This window comes from Anopheles moucheti, chromosome 3 (genome assembly GCF_943734755.1).
Source record: "Anopheles moucheti chromosome 3, idAnoMoucSN_F20_07, whole genome shotgun sequence".
Classification (NCBI taxonomy): domain Eukaryota; kingdom Metazoa; phylum Arthropoda; class Insecta; order Diptera; family Culicidae; genus Anopheles; species Anopheles moucheti.
The window spans coordinates 74,168,717-74,188,084 of record NC_069141.1 but is presented as its reverse complement, the minus strand read 5'-3'; the positions used below and the strand labels follow the sequence as shown (position 1 = coordinate 74,188,084).

At 42.6% G+C, this 19,368-nt stretch overlaps 5 protein-coding genes across 6 annotated transcripts in view; 3 read left to right on the top strand and 2 right to left on the bottom strand.

Moving 5' to 3' along the window:
• The window catches only part of LOC128301958 (E3 ubiquitin-protein ligase LRSAM1-like), a 93,290-nt gene extending 78,748 nt beyond the window's left edge, over nucleotides 1-14,542 (top strand). The window contains exons 1-8 of one of the 2 annotated variants that reach the window (XM_053038644.1): nucleotides 8,872-9,661; nucleotides 9,866-10,108; nucleotides 10,179-10,827; nucleotides 10,897-11,384; nucleotides 11,470-11,550; nucleotides 12,106-12,714; nucleotides 12,784-12,945; nucleotides 13,011-14,542. In XM_053038644.1, the coding sequence (XP_052894604.1) occupies nucleotides 9,533-9,661; nucleotides 9,866-10,108; nucleotides 10,179-10,827; nucleotides 10,897-11,384; nucleotides 11,470-11,550; nucleotides 12,106-12,714; nucleotides 12,784-12,906 (2,322 nt within the window). In that variant the 5' untranslated portion in view covers nucleotides 8,872-9,532 and the 3' untranslated portion in view covers nucleotides 12,907-12,945; nucleotides 13,011-14,542. Of the gene's footprint in view, nucleotides 1-8,871; nucleotides 9,662-9,865; nucleotides 10,109-10,178; nucleotides 10,828-10,896; nucleotides 11,385-11,469; nucleotides 11,551-12,105; nucleotides 12,715-12,783; nucleotides 12,946-13,010 lie in introns of those variants that run through there. The other variant, XM_053038645.1, reaches the window with a different exon arrangement.
• LOC128303003 (uncharacterized) lies at nucleotides 6,511-8,402 on the top strand. Its single transcript, XM_053039854.1, has 6 exons — nucleotides 6,511-6,516; nucleotides 6,575-7,230; nucleotides 7,294-7,555; nucleotides 7,618-7,927; nucleotides 7,998-8,159; nucleotides 8,234-8,402. Exons 1-6 carry the CDS (start codon nucleotides 6,511-6,513, stop codon nucleotides 8,320-8,322), a joined length of 1,485 nt encoding a protein of 494 aa, XP_052895814.1. The 3' UTR covers nucleotides 8,323-8,402.
• Nucleotides 14,543-14,986: 444 nt separating the features above from the next.
• Nucleotides 14,987-17,209, bottom strand: LOC128302324 (deoxyribodipyrimidine photo-lyase). The gene is made up of 2 exons (XM_053039119.1): nucleotides 17,054-17,209; nucleotides 14,987-16,981 (listed from the first exon to the last, which is right to left on the bottom strand). Exons 1-2 carry the CDS (start codon nucleotides 17,116-17,118, stop codon nucleotides 15,388-15,390), a joined length of 1,659 nt encoding a protein of 552 aa, XP_052895079.1. The 5' UTR covers nucleotides 17,119-17,209; the 3' UTR covers nucleotides 14,987-15,387.
• Nucleotides 17,210-17,370: 161 nt separating this feature from the next.
• Nucleotides 17,371-18,147, top strand: LOC128304493 (DNA polymerase epsilon subunit 3). The gene is made up of 2 exons (XM_053041687.1): nucleotides 17,371-17,878; nucleotides 17,956-18,147. The coding sequence occupies exons 1-2, from the start codon at nucleotides 17,608-17,610 to the stop codon at nucleotides 18,063-18,065; spliced, it is 381 nt and encodes a 126-aa protein (XP_052897647.1). The 5' UTR covers nucleotides 17,371-17,607; the 3' UTR covers nucleotides 18,066-18,147.
• Nucleotides 18,148-18,225: 78 nt separating this feature from the next.
• LOC128301456 (RNA exonuclease 4-like) lies at nucleotides 18,226-19,361 on the bottom strand. Its single transcript, XM_053037949.1, has 4 exons — nucleotides 19,224-19,361; nucleotides 19,098-19,136; nucleotides 18,656-19,031; nucleotides 18,226-18,576 (listed from the first exon to the last, which is right to left on the bottom strand). Exons 1-4 carry the CDS (start codon nucleotides 19,243-19,245, stop codon nucleotides 18,351-18,353), a joined length of 663 nt encoding a protein of 220 aa, XP_052893909.1. The 5' UTR covers nucleotides 19,246-19,361; the 3' UTR covers nucleotides 18,226-18,350.
• Nucleotides 19,362-19,368: the final 7 nt, after the last annotated feature.

Sequence of the window (19,368 nt, the reverse complement as noted above, 5' to 3'; positions counted from 1 at the left end):
GAAGTCATTCCATCAAGATTACTCGTGCTGTCCGGAAATGATAAAGGCAATTTGACATTTACGATCAAGTAACCAAGTGCCATAATAATAACAAACAAAATGATATAGTTCAGGGCTTAATAGTTAATGGTAAAATTTGATCAATCATTCCAGAATGCTTCAAAATAACTTGAACTTGTTTAGTGCACAGTGTTTACTAAACAGTGGAAGGTTAGTCGTGTTGCTTGGGAATGACAGTTCTAAAGGCGGTTTGACATGTTGACTGCAACGTCAATAGCGAATATGTGCTCATGTTTTTCAACAAACCAGATGTACGTATTATCCGGGTTATCCGCTTTTTCGGTCAAGGTCGTGTCTCAACGAGATTTTCCCATTAGGATTATAACATTTGTTTTTTTTTACAATTTTTTAGCGCCTTGCTTAGAGACTAGCTAAGTCAAGTCCTGCTGAAGGGATATGTGATTAGATACATGTCCTGTCGTATGAAGAGAAAAAATTACTATCATCGCAGAAAGTCTTTACGAAAGTCACAGTCAAAGTAAAATTAGATTTAAAATATTCACAAAACTAATGTTGTTTTGTTGTCTATATACCGGAAATTAAAAAAGATGCAGACCAACAAGTAATTATACTACTAAGTAATCTAAGTACGTTGAGGTTAGGTTTATTTATTCACAGCAAACCATACCCTAACTATCTGAATCATCCTCTGTAGCCAGAAAAAAAAACAAGATAAAAAAAAGGATGTCTTGTTAGCTTTCGTAACCTAGTTCGATGTATTACTGTGACAGTAGAAGGGCCAACAGGAAGGGTTGGAGATACAAATTTGCTTGATGTCCTGAAAAATGCTACTTATTTTCCAACCGCTTCCATTCATCGTAGACCACCACTGGGAAGTGTCCCACTGTTATTGATGCCATGCGCCAGCAGAACACTGAACGGCGGAGGAACCTACGCCCAGCAGCTAGCGGGGGTACACAACGTCATTGCGTTATCGGTGCCATCCCGCCATGCCACAGTATAATTTAAGTTTAATTTTATACATTTTCACAACGTTTCATGCGAAAAAAAGTACGTCGCCCACGCGTCCCGTGTAGCGCAGAATTAGAAATGGCTCCGCAGCATATGCCAAGTCTATTTTATTCTAATAGCATACAGGGGATAACACTAGACGGCGAACGTCGACGTGTGTACAAACGTGATGGTAATCGTACGGTTGGACAACAATACGCACAAAAATTATGGTTTTATAACCTTATCATTTTCCTCCTTGCGTTCCGGAAGTCAACGGGGATGAACGGCAATAACAGCAATGGCTTCGGATGGTTTCGCATGTTGCGAGTTGGAGGCCACCGCCACAACTGGTTACGATATGAGGGGTTCGGTACTTTGAACGCATCCCCGGGCACAGCGCGTAGTATCAAGGATACACTTTATGGTCAGCTAACCCGCTGGCTTGCGGGTTTCCAATTAAACGTAACCCACCGTACGTCTATCCCCGCTCTGACGTCAGTCGGGGTCGGCTTTTCGGTTCCAATAGGCAAGATATATTCATATCTATCGGCAGCACGAATTGCCCCCAGCCTTGTATAGCGCTGTAAAATAGTAGCTCTTTTCTTTTCGCCAAACCAAATCGCCACCTTCAAAGAAAGCATACGTGAGCGTACGCTTGCCTTGATTACCTTTTCTTTCGGGTCGCCGGTGCCGCGTAGTCTGTGAAATGTTTGGCAGGAATTTTAATCACACCCCGGGAAACGGTGGTTCGGGGTTTCGGCTCTCGTGACCAGCGTAACATTTGTGCCATCGCCGTTTCCCCGGTGCGGGATGTGTTTATGACTCATAAACAGCAATCAACTATGGCATCTTCCAATTAGTTAGTGTTCGGATAACAACAACGAAAAAAAACACCATCATCTCCCAGACAAGCGGGGGGTGTCGCGCCGATCGCCGCTAGAAAAGTGTCGATCGCGTGTTTTGAAACCCTCCAGCAGAAATGGTCGCACCGGTCGTGTGGGGAGCATTTCGCAAAAAAAACACACTCCCCGACGAATCGCTTAAAGTCGGGAACATGGGAACAACAACAAAAAAACCACCACAAAAAATTGGTGCTATCATTGATAAACCTGCGAACCTCACAACAATATTCATTAACATTCGATTAGCATACAGATTTGACGTTTCGCTATTTATGGGCACAAATCGTACGAGAGCCGTTTGCTTGAAACCGGTGCCAGGTTGTCTGCCGCGGCGGTACCTATCGGCTGCCGGGCCTGCACGATCTCTCTCCCGGTGCGATCCACGACGCAGTGGCGGTCCTGTCCTGGACACCTGTTTTGTGCCATTCTGTGACGGTTTATATATTTCCAACCCCTTTTTCGCCCCTGCTCGAATTTCCTCGAACCCATTGAGGTCAAAACCATCGGCTGGATGATCTCGCACACGCGGCGCGGTCACAGTTACGGAACGATCGATGATCGAACTCCTCCCTGGCACAACGGCCTTTTATTTTAGCCCCGCGGGCCTCTGTCAAAAGTCAAACTTCACATCAAACAACGGCAACGCCGCCAGGCAGAAAACGTTCGGCAATCCATTAACGTTGTTCGACAGAGCGAAAAACAGGCTCCACAGAACGCAGCACCTGAGCGCGGCACACAGTGCCCGGCCACACCGGTGATTGCATCCAAACGCAACGAGATATGACATGGTGTGAGTCACTGCCGAATTTTCTTTATTTTTGTTTTCCTGGCCTGGCCATACTTTCGGTCCTGTCGTCGTAACTTATATGTTAATCGGGTGCTCGTTTAGCCCCCGGGAACAGGGTCGGAAAACGGGGCAGGAGGGGTTGATGCGGAACAAAACGAAAAAAAACAGGTAAAACAACAAATCATTAATCAAAAAACAATTTACCGGCTTGAACCGGGAAACCGGTTCCCTGTCGGGGACCGGTTGTTCCGATGGTTAAACGATGAGTTGCCTTTTGCCAGGATCACGGGCAAGCATTTTAGATTGATTCATTTGCATCCTTTGGAAGTGGTCCGGCCGGTACGGAATCGAACGAATGGCCAATTTGCTGTTTACATGAAAAACCGCGAGCGCGGTGTGGCCGCGTAGAATCTTTTCGAAGGGGCCTGTTCTTGAAAGCCTGTATTCGGCCAACATCAATAGCACATGTACGATTAGATCACAAAATGGTTTACAGAACAAAATATGTCCGAGCGGATCGTTGTGTAGGGGTGGCGTAGCATTTAAATAGTCTATTATCTACGCAGAAGAACACCTGTTGCTCTTAATGCTCTGTAGGCTTGTTGGACTGATTTTTTTCTGATTTTTCAGACGAGTTCGCTACACCTCGTATTTCTTAACTAATCTGTTATGCTTAGATAAACATTAATATCCTTATCAGTATAACCACCAAACAGAGTCAAGCAGATGTGTTTGTAGCTTTATTTGAACGGCAGCCATGACAGAGAAGTTCTACAGCGTGCAGCATTTCATATCCACAGAGTATAGATATTTTGACAATTATGAGACCTTTTCCCTTCCGGAAAAACCCCGGAGCATCGTACAGAAGCGCTTCATTGAATAACGATGTAGACCGACACAAATTATGTCGGAGTAACCGACCAAACGGTAGAGACATACTTGGGCAAGATAGACATTGTTTTAGACGAATTACTGATGAAAAATTTATTCTTGGACGAAATACCAGTGTCTTAATGAATGACGCAATGTAAGACTCTGAATGGGAAGGAATGTCGTTGATGAGGATCATGTAAATTGCATCTTCCACCAAGCAGATACGGAGTTCTTGGGGAATATTCTGTGACGACTCTCTCACTATGGTGCTCAACAAGGTTCTTGAAAAGGAAAACATTATTTCCTTTAGAAGTAACGATTATTGTAGATATTGCCCCAATATGTCTTCTCGAAGTTGATGTTTTCCTGGGTAAATCTCAAGTGGAAGAGTGAGCTTTTGGTCTGATATGGTGATCTTCCCAAGAAATCGGCACATGCAATAAATTGTTTCAAGAAATTCGTTCAATGGAATAACAAAAGCACTCCCAAAAAGCCTCAGAACTACCATCAGAACTTTGATTGCAAAACAGATGATCAGTAGGTCATCAAATTTACGAAAAGGTGGAGCCTAAAGCTTACATTTAAGTGTGCAATCCTTCGGCTGCTAGAGGATTTGGGCAATTTTTCTAGTATGCTTATTAAATATAGGATTCGAGCCACCTTTGTGCTTTAAATAATTTTTGGTAAAAAAATTAAATAATTTTTGGTGATTTTTGGTAAAAATTGTCATCGCCATTCGATAATATAAATTCCGTTATATTATATTCCGATAATATAAGTCCTTTTTTTATTCTAAATTCTTAGTTATAATGCTGAGTATCAGATTTTTAGTACTTTTTACATTATACTTTTTTGTTTATTATTATGCAGTTATTATGCAGTTATTATGAATTATGCAGTTATTTATTCTGAATAACGGGTGAATATATTAAAAAATAGATTAACTAAGTAATAGATGCCAACCGTATCGATCAGATTGCACCTCCTGTGCGGTGAATCGTTTCTTTGATCGTTCCGTTCAAATTTACAAAAAAAAAAACACGACCTCCACCAAAGATCAAAACAAACCGACGATGGAGTGAATGTCAAAGCGATATTTGCACTCCGCTATAATCAATATGCGCACTCTCTTGCTCTCTCTCTATCTCTCTGGGCAAGATGTGCCCGACATAATCGAATGCTTCCCACACGCGACCAATTTAGTAAAATATGGTTAGTGATCAACGGTTGGCAGCGATTGGCGATTGGCGAGCATCAATATATCAATCGATATGTAGCCACACCGTTGCACACGATCGCAGAAGCGGTCAAGCGTTTTCCAACTCCCAGGACCTCCCACCAAGGATCAGCAGCATCAACAAAAAACTCTTTGCCTCATCATCGCGCATGGATACGCCTGTGGTGGTCGAAACAACCACGAAGCCGATCGCTGGTAAACGGTTGACCTATGGCACCCTTCCCAAGACGTCGAAGACCCGGTGGATGTGTCACTTTGCATGCGAGAACTGGTTGTTTTTTTTTTTGGGTGCGTTATTTGTACTATTTGCGTATTGTTGCGACATGTTGATTCCACATACCACAAACTCGCTGGTTTTCACTGGTATCGATTAAATCGTGGTCGTGAAGATCTACTTAATCGAAGGAGAAGTATGCTGTCAGTACCACACTCGGGATTCACACACACATACACGCATACAACCAGTATTACTTGTGGTCGAAAATCCAACCCCCTTTGCCACACGCATTACATGCCATTGATCACCATTCCTACCCCTAGCGGCAGTTTGCCTTCGAGAATGGCGGACGTGCGCCAAGCTGTCTGACAGTGCACACACGACGCTTCTCGGTGTGGTGGCGATCGCCCAAGTGTTGGGGGTTGGGGAGAGGCGTTCGCGATCCGGAGCGGCAATTAATTTGCGATCTGCCAGAAGATCGCGATTGCACTAAATGAAAATAAATCACGCATGCAGCGGCAAAAAAAAGGAGGCCAGCGTATTGGTCATGCGGCTTGTGCGGTGCACTTGTTTGTTGGCCACCGTATATTCCGCAGCTGCTGACATCAATTGGTGTGTGGTGGTTAAAAATTAATACAAGCTCCTCGATTGTACAAGCGCTTAGAATGTTTTTAATGGCTCGTGTGTTTTGGTGTGGTCTGGGGGCACTGTGGGAAGTATAATATTAATTAGAAGTATTACTTTTGCTAAACAATTTACACTAGAAGATTAACTGATTTGATTGAAGTTTAATTGCACAAACAATTTAACCCTTCCCACGATTCCGAGGACGCAAGATCGGTTATCGATGATCGTGAAACAATTCTCATCTAAAGTTTTGGTGCTCCGGCTTCCTCCTTTTCCCATTTTGTGCAAGAAACCTTGTTGGTCCAGATGTACCATGCACGAAGACTGTCTTAAACGATAAGTTACAAGCTACAGCTGAATACTCAAGCTGGAACATTCCAAAATTAACCTCAGACCTGATTATTGCCACCGAAGACGTCAGCAAGAACCATTCAAACATTGTCAATCGTTCTAGGAACTCCGGTTCTTGAAGTTTTCTTAAACTTGACAGTTATAAATTCAAAACCACGTGCTTTGGTGAATGATACTAAAATGAACGGTACATATACTTAAACAGCCACTCCAAGGTAATGCATAGTTAGCCAAAATTCGGCCTATGCTTAGTAGAATCTCTAAATTTATTCTATTCTAGTGAACACGTTTTGTGATTACTTAAAACAACGGTAAACTTAAAAAATCCGAGTTAAATTGCCGGGTTCCCAACATTGTTCCATTTTGGGCCATTTGGGTCACTTCCATTCGACAACTGTCAAAGTTTGTTTTGTTTTCGTCTGCAGCTGGTCCGTGTGGTTTGGAATTTGAATTGGTACTTTTTATCGAAATTTTTACCCTTCTTCCAACCGTATTATGTGAAATGAAGGTAAATAAAACAAACGTAACATATTGCTGGAAATGAATCCCTCCCTGTTTGGTTACAGATTCCAGCAATTGCAAAGCATGGTACCATTTTCTGCACGTCTGGCAGTCACAAAGCATCGGCAATTTTCGTCGACGACGAGCTTGTTATCACCTCCGGATTAATGTTGAGCGATAACGAGCGCTTCGTAGAGCAGCTTAGTAATGCCGTCAATTACAGGCCTGTCGTAGAGCTTTCCAAATCCACTGAAGTCAAGGATATCTTTGAGTTAGATTTCCGTGTTGTTTGTAAGCACGAGAATGTGCTGCGGGAACAACCGGCTCGTGTTTATCAAATAGTGTACTCTCGCCGGGTGAAAGAATGTCTGGAAACGATGCTAGAAGGATTGCACGTTTGGATCAACGGTGATATGAAACCAATTCGTTCGTATGCCACACTTTTTGCTAGCATCATTATTCTGTTCACAAATCTTACAAAACGCGTTGCTTGGGAGCAGGTTAAGAGAGTACTCGAGCGACTTCAACCATTCAGCAGCGAAAGGGTTAATCTGCTGGATAAAGTGGTAACCGTATCCACTCCGTTTGGTGATGAATCGTTCTTCAACACGCTTCACGTAGGACACGTTTCCAACATTTTCGGCGAACAGGACTGTTTGCTGCTGCTCGACACACATCTCAGCTCGGGCTGCCAAGGAGGAGCCGTTTACAACTACCAAATGTAATGAAAAGAAGTATGTTCACATTCACAAAATTTTAATAACCACGTGGTGTGTTCTTGTAGGAAAATGCAAGGCATTCTTATCGGGGCCACGTTTATGTATCGTAACGAGAACGTTTGCTTCCCACTAGCGATCAACATGGAAGAGATTGTAAGCATTGTTACAAACCGAAGAAACCTTTGTCAAAGCTTATCAACCGCTTTGCCAGCGCAAGCGTTTCGTTCCGTCTGTATGATTGACTCGCAAGGATGCTGGGGAACCGGATGTGCATTCGAGCTGAACGGGAAACATTACATCATTTCCTGTTCTCACGTGCTCGCAACGGTATGTACGGATGGTATTTTATAACAATCTTCATCTAACGTTCCTATGGTTCTGATTTTCAGGATAACATTACTTGCATGTTTAATGATCGCAAAATAATGCACCCGAAACTTGTATACAAAAATCCAATCTTCGATAGTGCGTACGATATTGCACTGATGGAGGCAACTTTCGAAGAGGAAGCGAAATCGTCGAATTGGTACTGCCAGTTAGCTAATTACATTCCCCGCATTGGTCAACGGTTGTATGCTGTTGGCTTTCCCGTGTTTAAATCGTTGGCCAGCGGGTCAGTTTTTAAACCTAGCGTTATTCCGGGACGTGTCACAAAGTACAGTGAAGGTATCCTGTTTACGGATTGTTCTATTCAATGTGGTAAGTGCATTTTCCGCGTTGGATATTTATGTGTTACGCTAGGACGATTATTCATCTGTCATATTTTTAGGACAAAGTGGCGGTCCAATATTCGATGAGAATGGGTTGTTGGTAGCAATCGCTGTATCAAACTTCAAGAGTTCTTTAGATAACATAATCTACAACTGTCACAACATGTGCGTTCCGGTGAATGATATTTACGGCATTCTGGAAAACTATTCGAAAACACGTGGTAATATTCGAATCTCAAAACTCTGACAAGGACGTCTGATAATGATTATTGTTTTTATCGTATTTTCTTGCCAGATAAAGCATCCCTCGCAGGATTACAGGCTGATTGGAATGTGCGTTCGAAGTGGAAACTTAAACCTCCAGTTATTTTAAATAAACTGTAGAGGCATCATACCACAAAGACGCGGATATAAAGCAATAATGTATGGGGGGTGCATGGGAATAGGGTATTTACTTGGAATGGTGCAACGTTTAAATAAAACGATTTCGTTTTAAAAGGAGAATGTCCTTTGCAACTTCACGAAATTTACCGAATTTAAAAACGTTTTAACTTGGGGTGCGCTGGAATGTAATATTCGCACAGTGGTCTTTTAAAGCATTTCATTTGGTCAATGTAAGACATTCACTTTTCTCATATGCTCGCCCACCTGGCCTGTAAAATTCTACAAATTAAAGACTGCCTTATTTTATGCTTTTTCCATAAATTGGTTAACCTTTAATGGAAGTCCAATCAGCAAAGATAATGAAACATCACGTTGCCTAGAAACACCTGACCATTCCGATATCAGTGTGCGCCCGTCAGCGAACGTCACTTTGTTTACGAGAAAAGTCACCGAAAAGATTGAAAACATTTGGCGTGAGTATTACTTTTTTTTTTGGTAATTGTTCTGAGTGGAAAAGAATCGACCATTGTTGTGAAAGATGCGATAAGAATTGCGTAAAAGCAAGACCGAGAGAGAGACAGAGAGTGGGAGAGTGAAAAGCATGAGCCTATTGTAATTGTGAAGAAAGCAAACGCACCCTCGAAGCGATTCCAAAATAAGAGCGCTGCTGCGGAGTTGACGGTGAACGCGCGAATAGAAAAAAAACCCCAGTTGAAAGGAAATTCACGTCTCGTACCGAGCATGTAGCGCGTTCTCTAGTACGGAACCATCGGAACGGAAGTGTTGGTCTCATTCACAATTAGTTTGCACGGTAGTTTGTGCTCATCACCCCCCCTTTTTAGCCTAGTGTCGTTTCGTAGTATCATAAGCGTAGTCTCAGTGGCAGAGGCGTAGCGGGATCCCGTGGCAACATCGAGCAATCAAACGTGTAGAATGGTGTAGGCTGCAATAAATAACGCGCGCGTGATTCATAGCTAGCCCCCGTAGTGAATTGAAACCAATTGAAACCCAAATTGTGGTCACATTGTGCATGCTAAAGTGCTACAACAGAAGTCGAAAAATAACCACACATTCACACACATAGATGTTGATGTAGTACAAAGGCTCGTTCAAGGGTTTGTTTTTTTGGTGGTGCATCGTTAAAATAATATCCTGGAGTGCACGAAAGTAACAAAGAAAAACATCACGCCAACTAGATTAATTCTTTTATATGGGTTGTCGCATTTCGTCTTCGAACAATGAAAACCTGTTCACACCAACGGAAGACAGTGAAATGGCCACTACAAGCCACCAACCGAGCGTGGATTACAAAGCGCGCCTAGAGCGGAAGCAGTGCCTGGTAAACGCATTACAAGTTTAATGTTTTCCTCGCTTTTTTTTCTCGCATCATCGCTAAATACCCCTGCATAGTTGACATACCCATTAACACATTTTGCTTGCTGTTTTACCCGCTTCATACTCATTCCGACCGCTATTTGGTTTGGGAGGAAAATATCGATTTTAACTACATGGCCTATTTTTCTCGTTGATTTTGAAAAAAAAGGCAAAGGAAACACCGGAACCAATATACGATTTGGAGGATTGCAATCTGAAAGATGTGCCCGCTGGTGTGTTCGTTATGTGCAAGGTCCTGCGAAAGGATGCCCTTACACTGGCCAAGAATAAGCTATCCTCCCTGGCCGCGGGTGGCACACTGGACGATCTACTCTTACTGCAATCGTTAAACCTTTCAAACAATCGTTTCAAGAAGCTGCCCGAAGATATATACAAACTAGAAAACCTCAGGGTAAGGAACAGTTTTTAACTGGTCCATGTTTTTACCATTAATCGTATCTGGTTTTGAATTCTGCGTTTAGGAACTATTTTTAGCGAACAACGCCTTGGAAAAACTACCGATAGCGATAGGACGACTAAAGAAATTGGAACTGCTCAATCTTTCAGCGAACAATCTAGCGAGCGTAGAACAGATAGCGTTCATGACCAACCTTAGAGTGCTGGACATTAGCGGCAATGTACGTCTTTCTCAGCTGCCTAGCCAGCTGGCAACGTGTGATAATCTCGTAGATATTGTGCTCGATCCGGCGTACATAGTAAACCCACCGGCAGATGTAGTGGCCGGCGGCACATACGTCATCGTAAAGTATCTTTCGACCGGTGAATTCCATCAAGATCCGAGCGGGAAAACCGATCCCGATGGCACCGTGGCGCTCGATCGGCAGAAGGCAACCACGTCCGCTTTCCTCACGAGCGAACGGAGCGACCAACGCCAGCAGGAACTGGCCCGCGATCGGTACGAAAAGGAACGGAAGCTACTCGAACGCGAACGGTTGGCGTTCGAGAAGGATATGCTAACGGAGAGTAAGCTGCATGAACAGCAACAGTTGCGGAAACAAATGCTGCTACAGCAACTGCTCGAACAACAGAACCAAAACGAAACGCAGGTGCACAAGCTGCAGCAGGAAAAGCAGACGGAAAGGGAGCGGCTTATCGATAACATTATGAAGGGTGCGTGGCGGTGGTTTTTTGTAGCGCGACGATCATGTTTATAGCTTATCTATTGTTTCCTTGTAACAGATGATCAAAAATCGAGCGAGCTGGTAAATAATCTACTCGCGCTAAAGAATGGTCCCGATCCGGCTTTCCTCGAGCAGGAACGTGAAGAGCAGAAGCGGCTGCTCGAGCATCTGCACATCCAGCAGAACGATCTGCGCAAACAGGAGGTACTCGGTGCGATGACCAACCTGCTCGAGAACGAAATCAACATCATACAAAACTTTCACAATCAACGGGATCAATCGTCGCGCAGCATACTCGAGCGCGAGTACGAAACGAACAATCTGCTGAACAATGTGTTTTTGAACTACGACAAAAACCGGCAAGATGTGATCGATCAGATCACGTTCGACGAGGATATACAGAAGAGCGCCGTTGCGGCGTTGATTGCACGAAACGATTCACGAACCTGGGGTTTGGTAGAGCAGGTGCGAATTGTTGAAACGCAGCTGGCCGCACTAACGCTGTACGAGATCGAACGCAAGAAGGATAACCAGGACGATCAAATTGTATGTGTTTGCATAAGTTTTCAATACCACCTTGTAGGTGAAATTACTTTACTCGATATTTGCTGTTGTTTTGTTTTTCTTGTAGATTAATTTGACCGATCAACGTATCAATTTAACGTACGTTCTTACGGATTTGCTCAAACAACAGGACCAACGTAAACAGCAGGTAATGATAATACCAGGTCCGCGACTAAGTAATGTTCGCTTTTCAAATAGCTGACCCATATTAGTGGTAGAAATACGTGCCTTACAATCGTCTTTTGCGGGTGAGGTGTTTTTGTTTTTAATACGAGCAATACGGGAGCTAAGACTTATCGACAACTCCGTCTGTTGTGAAAGAAGTCAAAAATCGATAATCGGGTGGGACGAAATCGGGATGATTATGGCTATTATGATTTGCGCCTAACACTACAAGAAAAACCGCTATTGACAAAGTGGTCCTGGTTGCGCTTTTAATGTCTAAACCAGTTGTAAACCATATGAAAGAAAATTCAACACTCCCCGTTATATTTTTCACATATTACACTATTACAAAATCACCTGTTTCGTCTTGAACGTGATTTATGGATTGCTTCGAAAAAAAGAATTCGTCAAGAAATTCGGGATTTGGGCAATATTCGGTTTAATGAATTATTCTTCCCTAAAAAACGGACGTTACTTTGTTGCCAATATCGATTAAGTTGCGTTGATTAATACTTAATGACGTTTCGCTCTGTTTTAGCTGCTGGATACACTCAAGATAATCGAAAAGCAAAAGGAAAATGAACAAACCGATTTCTGGTTGTTGCAATACCAGCGCCTTCTTGATCGACAGCCGACGGAAGTTTCGCACGATACCGCCTCGATCGATCCCGTGCTGGGTTACCAATTTTTAGCGAACGGTGTAGTGCACTGTTTACCATTCTTGTCGAAAATATGGCAAAACAAGGACAAGGAATTGTGCAACGTTACAGAGCAGGATTTGATGAATGCTGGCGTACAAAACCCTACAGATCGGGGTGGCATTTTGCAATCGATTGCCAACTATTACGATTATTTGAACGGTAGAATTGATTATCCTGAAGGCGAATCGGCCACCGTTACGCCAATGGCGACGGCACCTATCGACGAGGACTACCATCATGAGGACGAAGGTAGAAGAAGCTCGGTGGAGATGGGTTTGGAAGTTGAAGCGACATCATCCGTGGTACCGAGCGTTCCACGTGTCTCCATTGGCGGTGGTGCTGGTGGTAGAGCATCCGGTCCAGACTCTAACGAAGCAATCAGTCCCGTAAGCGCTGCAGCTGTTGTGGCACAATTTGCAGAATGCGTTATCTGTATGGAACAAATGGTAGGAATTAACGTTAATGTTTCCTTTCAAGTGGTACATTTCTTTAAATTGTCGTATTTTTTTGCACAGGTACAAGTGATATTTTTACCATGTGGCCATATGTGTTGTTGCTCCGGATGTCACATCGAGATTCACGATTGTCCGATGTGCCGCGCCTACATCGAGAGGAAAATCAAAGTTATACAGCCATAGGTTAATGCACCAGATGCCAGTTTTAACAACCAACTTTGTGTAAGGTTTCACATGTTATCAACTATTTGTAAGGCAACTTTATTAGCATTCGTTCACCTTTTAAGGATCATTTCACATACCACGGCAATGAGAGGGACGTTGGACTTTCGCGTGATGGAGTATCATTGATCAAGAAATGAAGAAGAAGATTTACAGAATTTTTGGCGAGAAGCAGTCACACACACACACACCATTAGTCAAATTAAAACATCGAGTTCATATTACATACTTCTAGTCAAAAGTTGGACCTATCTTTCTTGAGTTAAACTTTCACTTTTGGCAGGTATGGAATTTCATTCTCACTTTCTTCAACTACTATAAATTAAAGCTAATAACGGCGTTTTATAAAAACAATCATCTATTATCAATATACGGCAGTTGGTATCAACTCCGAAACAAATTTGATCGCACGTCACATTGGGCTGAATCGTACGCACGACGCACGGGTTTGGCCCACTATTACGTGACCTTTTTGGCTTTTGGCTAAATTAATTAAAAACAATTAATCTGCAACACGAAAACAAAATCATACCGATACCGATCGTAGCCAGTAAGATAAGAGCAAAACACCAAACACGATTTGCCATTTAATATATAAATCTAACTCATTGATATCGTTCCAAACGAACCATAGAACATAGGCTAGGGGTTTTCATTCTTTCGAAGATAATCATATCGCGATCGTGTTACGTTTCTACTGATCGGTACGATCGCAAACGGTTTACTGTGTGTTTTGTTACTTTAGAATTGTTATCTTAAAGCAAATGGCAGCGAACAGCTCCCAGTGAAAAGACATCTTTGTTAAAGGAAAAGAAAAATATTTAATGGCCCACGTTAATAAGCGTCCGTTCGTTCGTTCGTTCGGCTTCTCATGCACACGTACAAAGGATCGTTGCGTTGATATTGAATGACTTTCTCCAATCGATTAATGGCGTTACACACAAACGCGTGTGTTTGTTTGGCAGTTTGTTTAGTTTATCAATCCAGTGTAGATCGTTACGCATTTGCACTGCACGACACGCGATGCAATTAACTCATGTTTTGTTTAGAGAGTGCCTTTCACGCAAAATAATAACACTAGTGTCTAATCTGAGGCGAGATAAAACAGCAACAACAAAACAAAAAACTTAAATATATAGCCCTTTATCCCCAACAGTTCTACATAATATCCATACAATCGTAAAGGATTTTAATTAACTTAAGTTTTTTTATATATTTCTTATGATATTAAAACCGTGTTTCGTCTTTTAACACTGGATCAAAGGCATTTACAGTGGCGTATACGTGTATATATACGCAGTTGGAGAGCAATATACAATTGCAAAGCTACAATCGTAACAAACGGCGAAAAAAAAACGATAAAAAACGGTTGCATTTCAGTTAAACAGTTTCATTAAAACGAACAAAATCAAACTGACTAAGTCGGTTGACTCAGAGAAGCACCAACATATATCTATTAATCGTTATCTTCAATCACAATCACAAACATTAAGTGATCCAGGTACTGGAGAGACTTGCATTTTACGTTCCCTGGTGAACATTTGTTCTGATAAGGGTTATGGTTTGTTATAAGGAATGTTTCAAATAAAGTTTTATCGCACTAGTTGTAGGGGTTTGCTTGATTCGCAAGGAAAAGAAATTGTGGCTTTTGCTTTCTAATGCCCATATCTTACTCTTCAATTAAATATTGCTAAATGATCTTTTTTCTTTCCCCTTCTTCCCGCTCGTTCAAGTCACCCGTTATGATTGGGACACAATCTTCCATCAAACTGTCAGTTTTATGAGAGTTTTACAACAAGAGGCGTTATTAATTTTCATTCCAAAAGCTATTGATAACCGATAGTCGACTGGTGATTTAAATAACTATTTGAATGAATTCATTAGCCGCAACACTGATTGAGAGAGAGAGATCGAAAGATCACTCATTATTTTCGTTTTAATTGGCCAATACAGTGCGTAATATAAGTATATGGGTGTAGCCTTTTTTCGTAAAAAAAAACATTAAATGCTTTAAGTTCTAATATTTATTCAGATAGTTCATTGTACTGTAGTTTTCTTGAACACGGAAGCGGCATCGTTAATTATCGCACAAACTCCATTTAGATGAGTTACATTTTAGTGCTTAATTAGTTGTCTTACGTGCCTTAAATGCCTAACACTAGTAATGTGTTGTGCTTAACCTAACTTGCAGAGGTAGACGTTTTTATAAAACGAAAAATACATTCATGGAAATAGTAACACAACCGAGAGTATCCTCACTCTTAACGCACTCCAATATCAGAGGTATAAAATACAAAAATGGTGCTTTTAACTGATCATTGGGATTTAACAGATGAACTGAAATAGTTTAAACAAATCGAACAAAAATCTCACGTGGAAGTAACGCGTAACTGAACCGCTGATATAACGGTTACCCCCTCAAGGGAAATCCCGTCTATCCATTCACTTCCGATGATGCGCTTTACCTCCATAGCGGACAACGAACGCATTAACGTTAAATTTACGCTTACAACCCTCGTAGTTCATGTACCTAATTTTGCCGAAAACCTCACGTTCCTTCCATCCCTGATCGTGAATTCCCGCAATGGACCACATGCAACCGACGTACCCGTTTGGATCGCGCCCGTCCAGGCTGTACCGATCGTTCAGATAGATAGCCGTTGCAAGCGCTTCCTCGGGTGTTTTTGTCCACTCCAGAATCTTTTTCGCCCAGTACATCCTTAAAAAGCCATGCATTTTGCCTTCCTTTACCATCTGAAGTTGGGCCGAATTCCACAGGTCATCGTGCGTTTTGGCCGTATCCAGCTCTTCCCTGCTGTAGCAATACACGCGCTTATCCTTGCGGTGGTCGTCCAGCGTTTTACGGGCCCATTCGTACGCACCCTTGAGATTGTCGTAGTTTTCGTTGTGAAAGCAAAAGTTGTCCGATAGTTCGCGGCGTACGATCGCTTCCTCGCAAAACGACGCTACACTTTCGCTGTACCGTTTACCGTACTTTTTAACGGTCAAAATGGCGCGCTGGACCGAGATCTGTCCGAAGTGGAACCAGGGTGAAAGGTTCGACAGTGCGTTTTCGGTCGGATCGTTCCTTTTATCGTTAAACTTCCCTAGCCGTTTTTCGACAAAGCTTTGCAGGGTATTTACACCTTCGATGTAACCCGGTTTGGCCCATTCAACGGCATCGACGGATCGGTCAACCTGAAGCGTATCCAGCACCTTCGTCCAGTTGATTGGATCCGCCTCGAAGTTTGCCGTAAACGGATGCTTCACTAATGGCGGGAACGGTGTCAGGTACGTTGGAAGATTGTTGTTCACCTTGTTGCGAATCGTACGGGCCGCATACTCCAGCTTGTCGGAGGTGACCCATACCGGAACGATGTTGTGTGCATCAACCTGACACAGTGGGACCTCCACCGGGAGTGACCGTTTCACCTCGTCTACCCACTTCATCGGTACCCGTAACGGACTGAAGTCGCATACCACACTACCTATTTTGTGTTTTCGCACAAACTCCGGCACATTATCCCCAGCATTGCCCCGTAAGAGGTGGAACTGAATGTTTAGCTTTTCGCACTCATTCGCCACCTCCTCCAGACCCGCCAGCATGAACTTGAAATGGCGTATGGTAGCGTCCAGAAATTTCGGTACCAAATTAAAGCACACGTGCAATGGCAGGTCGTTCTTAAGTGCTAGCTTCTGTGCAAACAGAAACGCCCAATTATCCTGCACCCGTACATCACGGGACATCCAGTACAGTACGCCACGTTTACCGTCTTCGATGCTTTTGGCGTCCGAAAGGATGCGAACACGTTTCTTGCTAAAATCGAAATCCAGTATCGACTTTGCGGTCACTTTGCGATCTGCCTTGAACAGTGCTACGTAATCTTCGGAGCTGGCACCATCCGCCTTACTATTGGAAGCTTTCGGTGGACCGTCATTTGGTTTGTGTTTCTTTGCTGCTGGTTCCGCAGAGGATGTGGAAGATGATTTTGCCGATTTCTTCATGCTTAGGCTGGTAGTCAAAGGGCAGAGAAGCCTGTTTCGGGATGGGGAAGTTGGTTTATTTGATTATTTATTGGTATTTTGCTATCCAAAGGTAGCAACAAACCTGTACGATGCGGGATTCAATGAAAACTCGATTGATGAGAACGATATTAATCTTATGCAGAACATAAAACAGAAGCTGGACAAACGAACACCAAAAGCTGGAAACGAACAAATCGTACAAGAAACACGCGCGCGCCTTTTCCGCGTTCTGTGTACAAACACCTTTTCGTGAAATCTGTCACTTTTCAACATGTGATGAAATTGCTACACTATGGGATAGTGCAATAGCTAAATTTTTATATTTTTTCAGAAACAATATAAATTGCAATTGTTATTGATGGGTGGTTATTGAAGAATAAAAAACACAGCGTTTTCATAAATTATTAGCATTTTATGTACAAAGAAAATTTGTCTACGTTCTTGTTGTCACACATGATTCGTCTCAACACGTTTGACAGCTTGCCTTCAAACCGCGGAACCAACGAAAATCGCGCTTTTTGTGTGCATGTAAACAAAATTTTATCAGCTGGTGTTTGATAGTGTTTTAAAGCCTTTAACTACTTCAGTTACACAAAACATCAGACATATTGTCTAACGTATTCCACAAACCTGAAAATGGTGGAAAGGATTGAAGATTTAAATCTGCCAAACACGTCGGTGACTAGGCTGATCAAGGAAGCCATACCGGCCGATGTGAAGGTATCGAGCGAATGTCGCATCGCGTTGGCCAGAGCAACATCGGTATTCGTACTGTATCTCACATCGACAGCCACGACCGCGGCCCAGCAAAAGAATCAAAAATCCCTTTCTGCCGACCACGTTCTGAAGGGTCTGGAGGAAATTGAATTCGAAAGCTTCATTCAACCGCTGAAAACCGAACTAGAGAGTAAGTAGGAGCTTATTGGAGGGAAAAAGGAAGAACGGGTGATTTGTGGGGTACTGACTAAATGTTTCCCTTTGCAGATTTTAGAAAGATGATTAAATCGAAAAAAGATAAGAAAGCCGCCAAACCTGACACGGACACTACAGTGGAGGGGGCCGTAATTGATCTGGAAAACATGCAAAACTCATAAGGACAAGTCCATCAACATTGACCGCCGTACACAGTTTAGTATGTAAGCAATAAACATATTATTTTGTAATAAAATTGTCCATTTTTCGGAGCAGATGTGTAGAACTCTTTGGTGACTTTGTTTTATAAAACTAATAGAAATATTATTCCATAACAAGCGATTGAAAATTACATGCTAATCTCACAGAACGAGCAACAATTCCGAAAGCGTTCGCCTGTGTGTATGAGAAGTGTTGTTCTAAAACGTGTGAGGCAATCCACAGATCAGGGTTGGATTATCGTCCATTTATGTGCTGGTCTCGTATACCCAAGCGGGTAGTGTTCTCTTTTCCCATTCCTTCTGGAACTGCAAATATATCCTCATGGCTGCTCGGGCGTCTTCCACTGAGTCGTGCGACCCATCCTGAATCTCTTCGCCTAGAAGTGCGTACGTGATGCTTCTCAGGCTAGGTGTCCCAAATGAACCAGCCTTTTTCGCTATTGGTCGGTACCGGGCCGTATCACGAATGTTGCTGCGGAAAAAAGAGATCATCATGAAGCACATTAGGGTAATATACTATTGAATATCTATACCATGCAAGGATAACTTACTACTTAGGATGTCGCAAATTTAGCACCGTGAGGTCGTTATAGAGCCCATGTCCCACTAGTATCTTGCCATGGATAATCTGTCTAACTACCTCGCGTATCTCCAAAAATTCTACACCATGTTTGATATGTTCGGGTCGTATGCCACTGATTTCAGTTCTATAATCTATTACGGTTTCTTGCGGTTTTACGTAACGGTCGATGATGACTTCGCATCGTTCGTTTACGATAGAAACTCGCGCCAGCATGTGCTCTTTGCCATCAGCTCCGATGCCAACCATTTCGCAGTCTAACGCTATCCGGTTCGTTACCTCGGCCGATAACGCGTCTGAGCTGATTGGTCTGTTTTTGAATCCATTTCTTTTCGCAGGTGTTTTTGCTGTTGAACAAAGCTACATTAGCTGCATTGTTACAAACTAATTCAAATCTACTACAGCGTACTTACAGTCTTTCAACGACAGTTTGTTCAGCTTCGATAAGAGAGCTGAAAATGTGAAAAGCATACACAAAACTGTATAAATTCTATCCGTAAACAAACTGATCCTGCCGCTTTTAGCACACAATGTTTTACCTTTTTCTTCCTGTTTTGACATTCTTGAATTTACTAGCGGTATTACACGATCATAACGAACAATTTACATAAAATTAACAATTTTACGGACTTTCATATTCTCAATTATTTCCGACCTTTCGCCGCACAAGGGTTTCGTCCGAAA

What these genes read in the sequence shown, in the direction of transcription:
- LOC128303003 (XM_053039854.1), top strand. An exon ending in GCCGTTTACAACTACCAAAT is followed by an intron (nt 7,231 to 7,293) that starts GTAATGAAAAGA and finishes GTGTTCTTGTAG; the next exon opens with GAAAATGCAAGGCATTCTTA. An exon ending in GGATTGTTCTATTCAATGTG is followed by an intron (nt 7,928 to 7,997) that starts GTAAGTGCATTT and finishes TCATATTTTTAG; the next exon opens with GACAAAGTGGCGGTCCAATA.
- LOC128302324 (XM_053039119.1), bottom strand. Translation starts at nt 17,118, where the DNA reads ATGTTCTGCATAAGATTAATATCGTTCTCATCAATCGAGTTTTCATTG. An exon ending in TTGAATCCCGCATCGTACAG is followed by an intron (nt 16,982 to 17,053) that starts GTTTGTTGCTAC and finishes ATCCCGAAACAG; the next exon opens with GCTTCTCTGCCCTTTGACTA.
- LOC128304493 (XM_053041687.1), top strand. Translation starts at nt 17,608, where the DNA reads ATGGTGGAAAGGATTGAAGATTTAAATCTGCCAAACACGTCGGTGACT. An exon ending in GCTGAAAACCGAACTAGAGA is followed by an intron (nt 17,879 to 17,955) that starts GTAAGTAGGAGC and finishes TTCCCTTTGCAG; the next exon opens with ATTTTAGAAAGATGATTAAA.
- LOC128301456 (XM_053037949.1), bottom strand. Translation starts at nt 19,245, where the DNA reads ATGTCAAAACAGGAAGAAAAAG. An exon ending in CAAACTGTCGTTGAAAGACT is followed by an intron (nt 19,032 to 19,097) that starts GTAAGTACGCTG and finishes TTTGTTCAACAG; the next exon opens with CAAAAACACCTGCGAAAAGA. An exon ending in AATTTGCGACATCCTAAGTA is followed by an intron (nt 18,577 to 18,655) that starts GTAAGTTATCCT and finishes TTTTTTCCGCAG; the next exon opens with CAACATTCGTGATACGGCCC.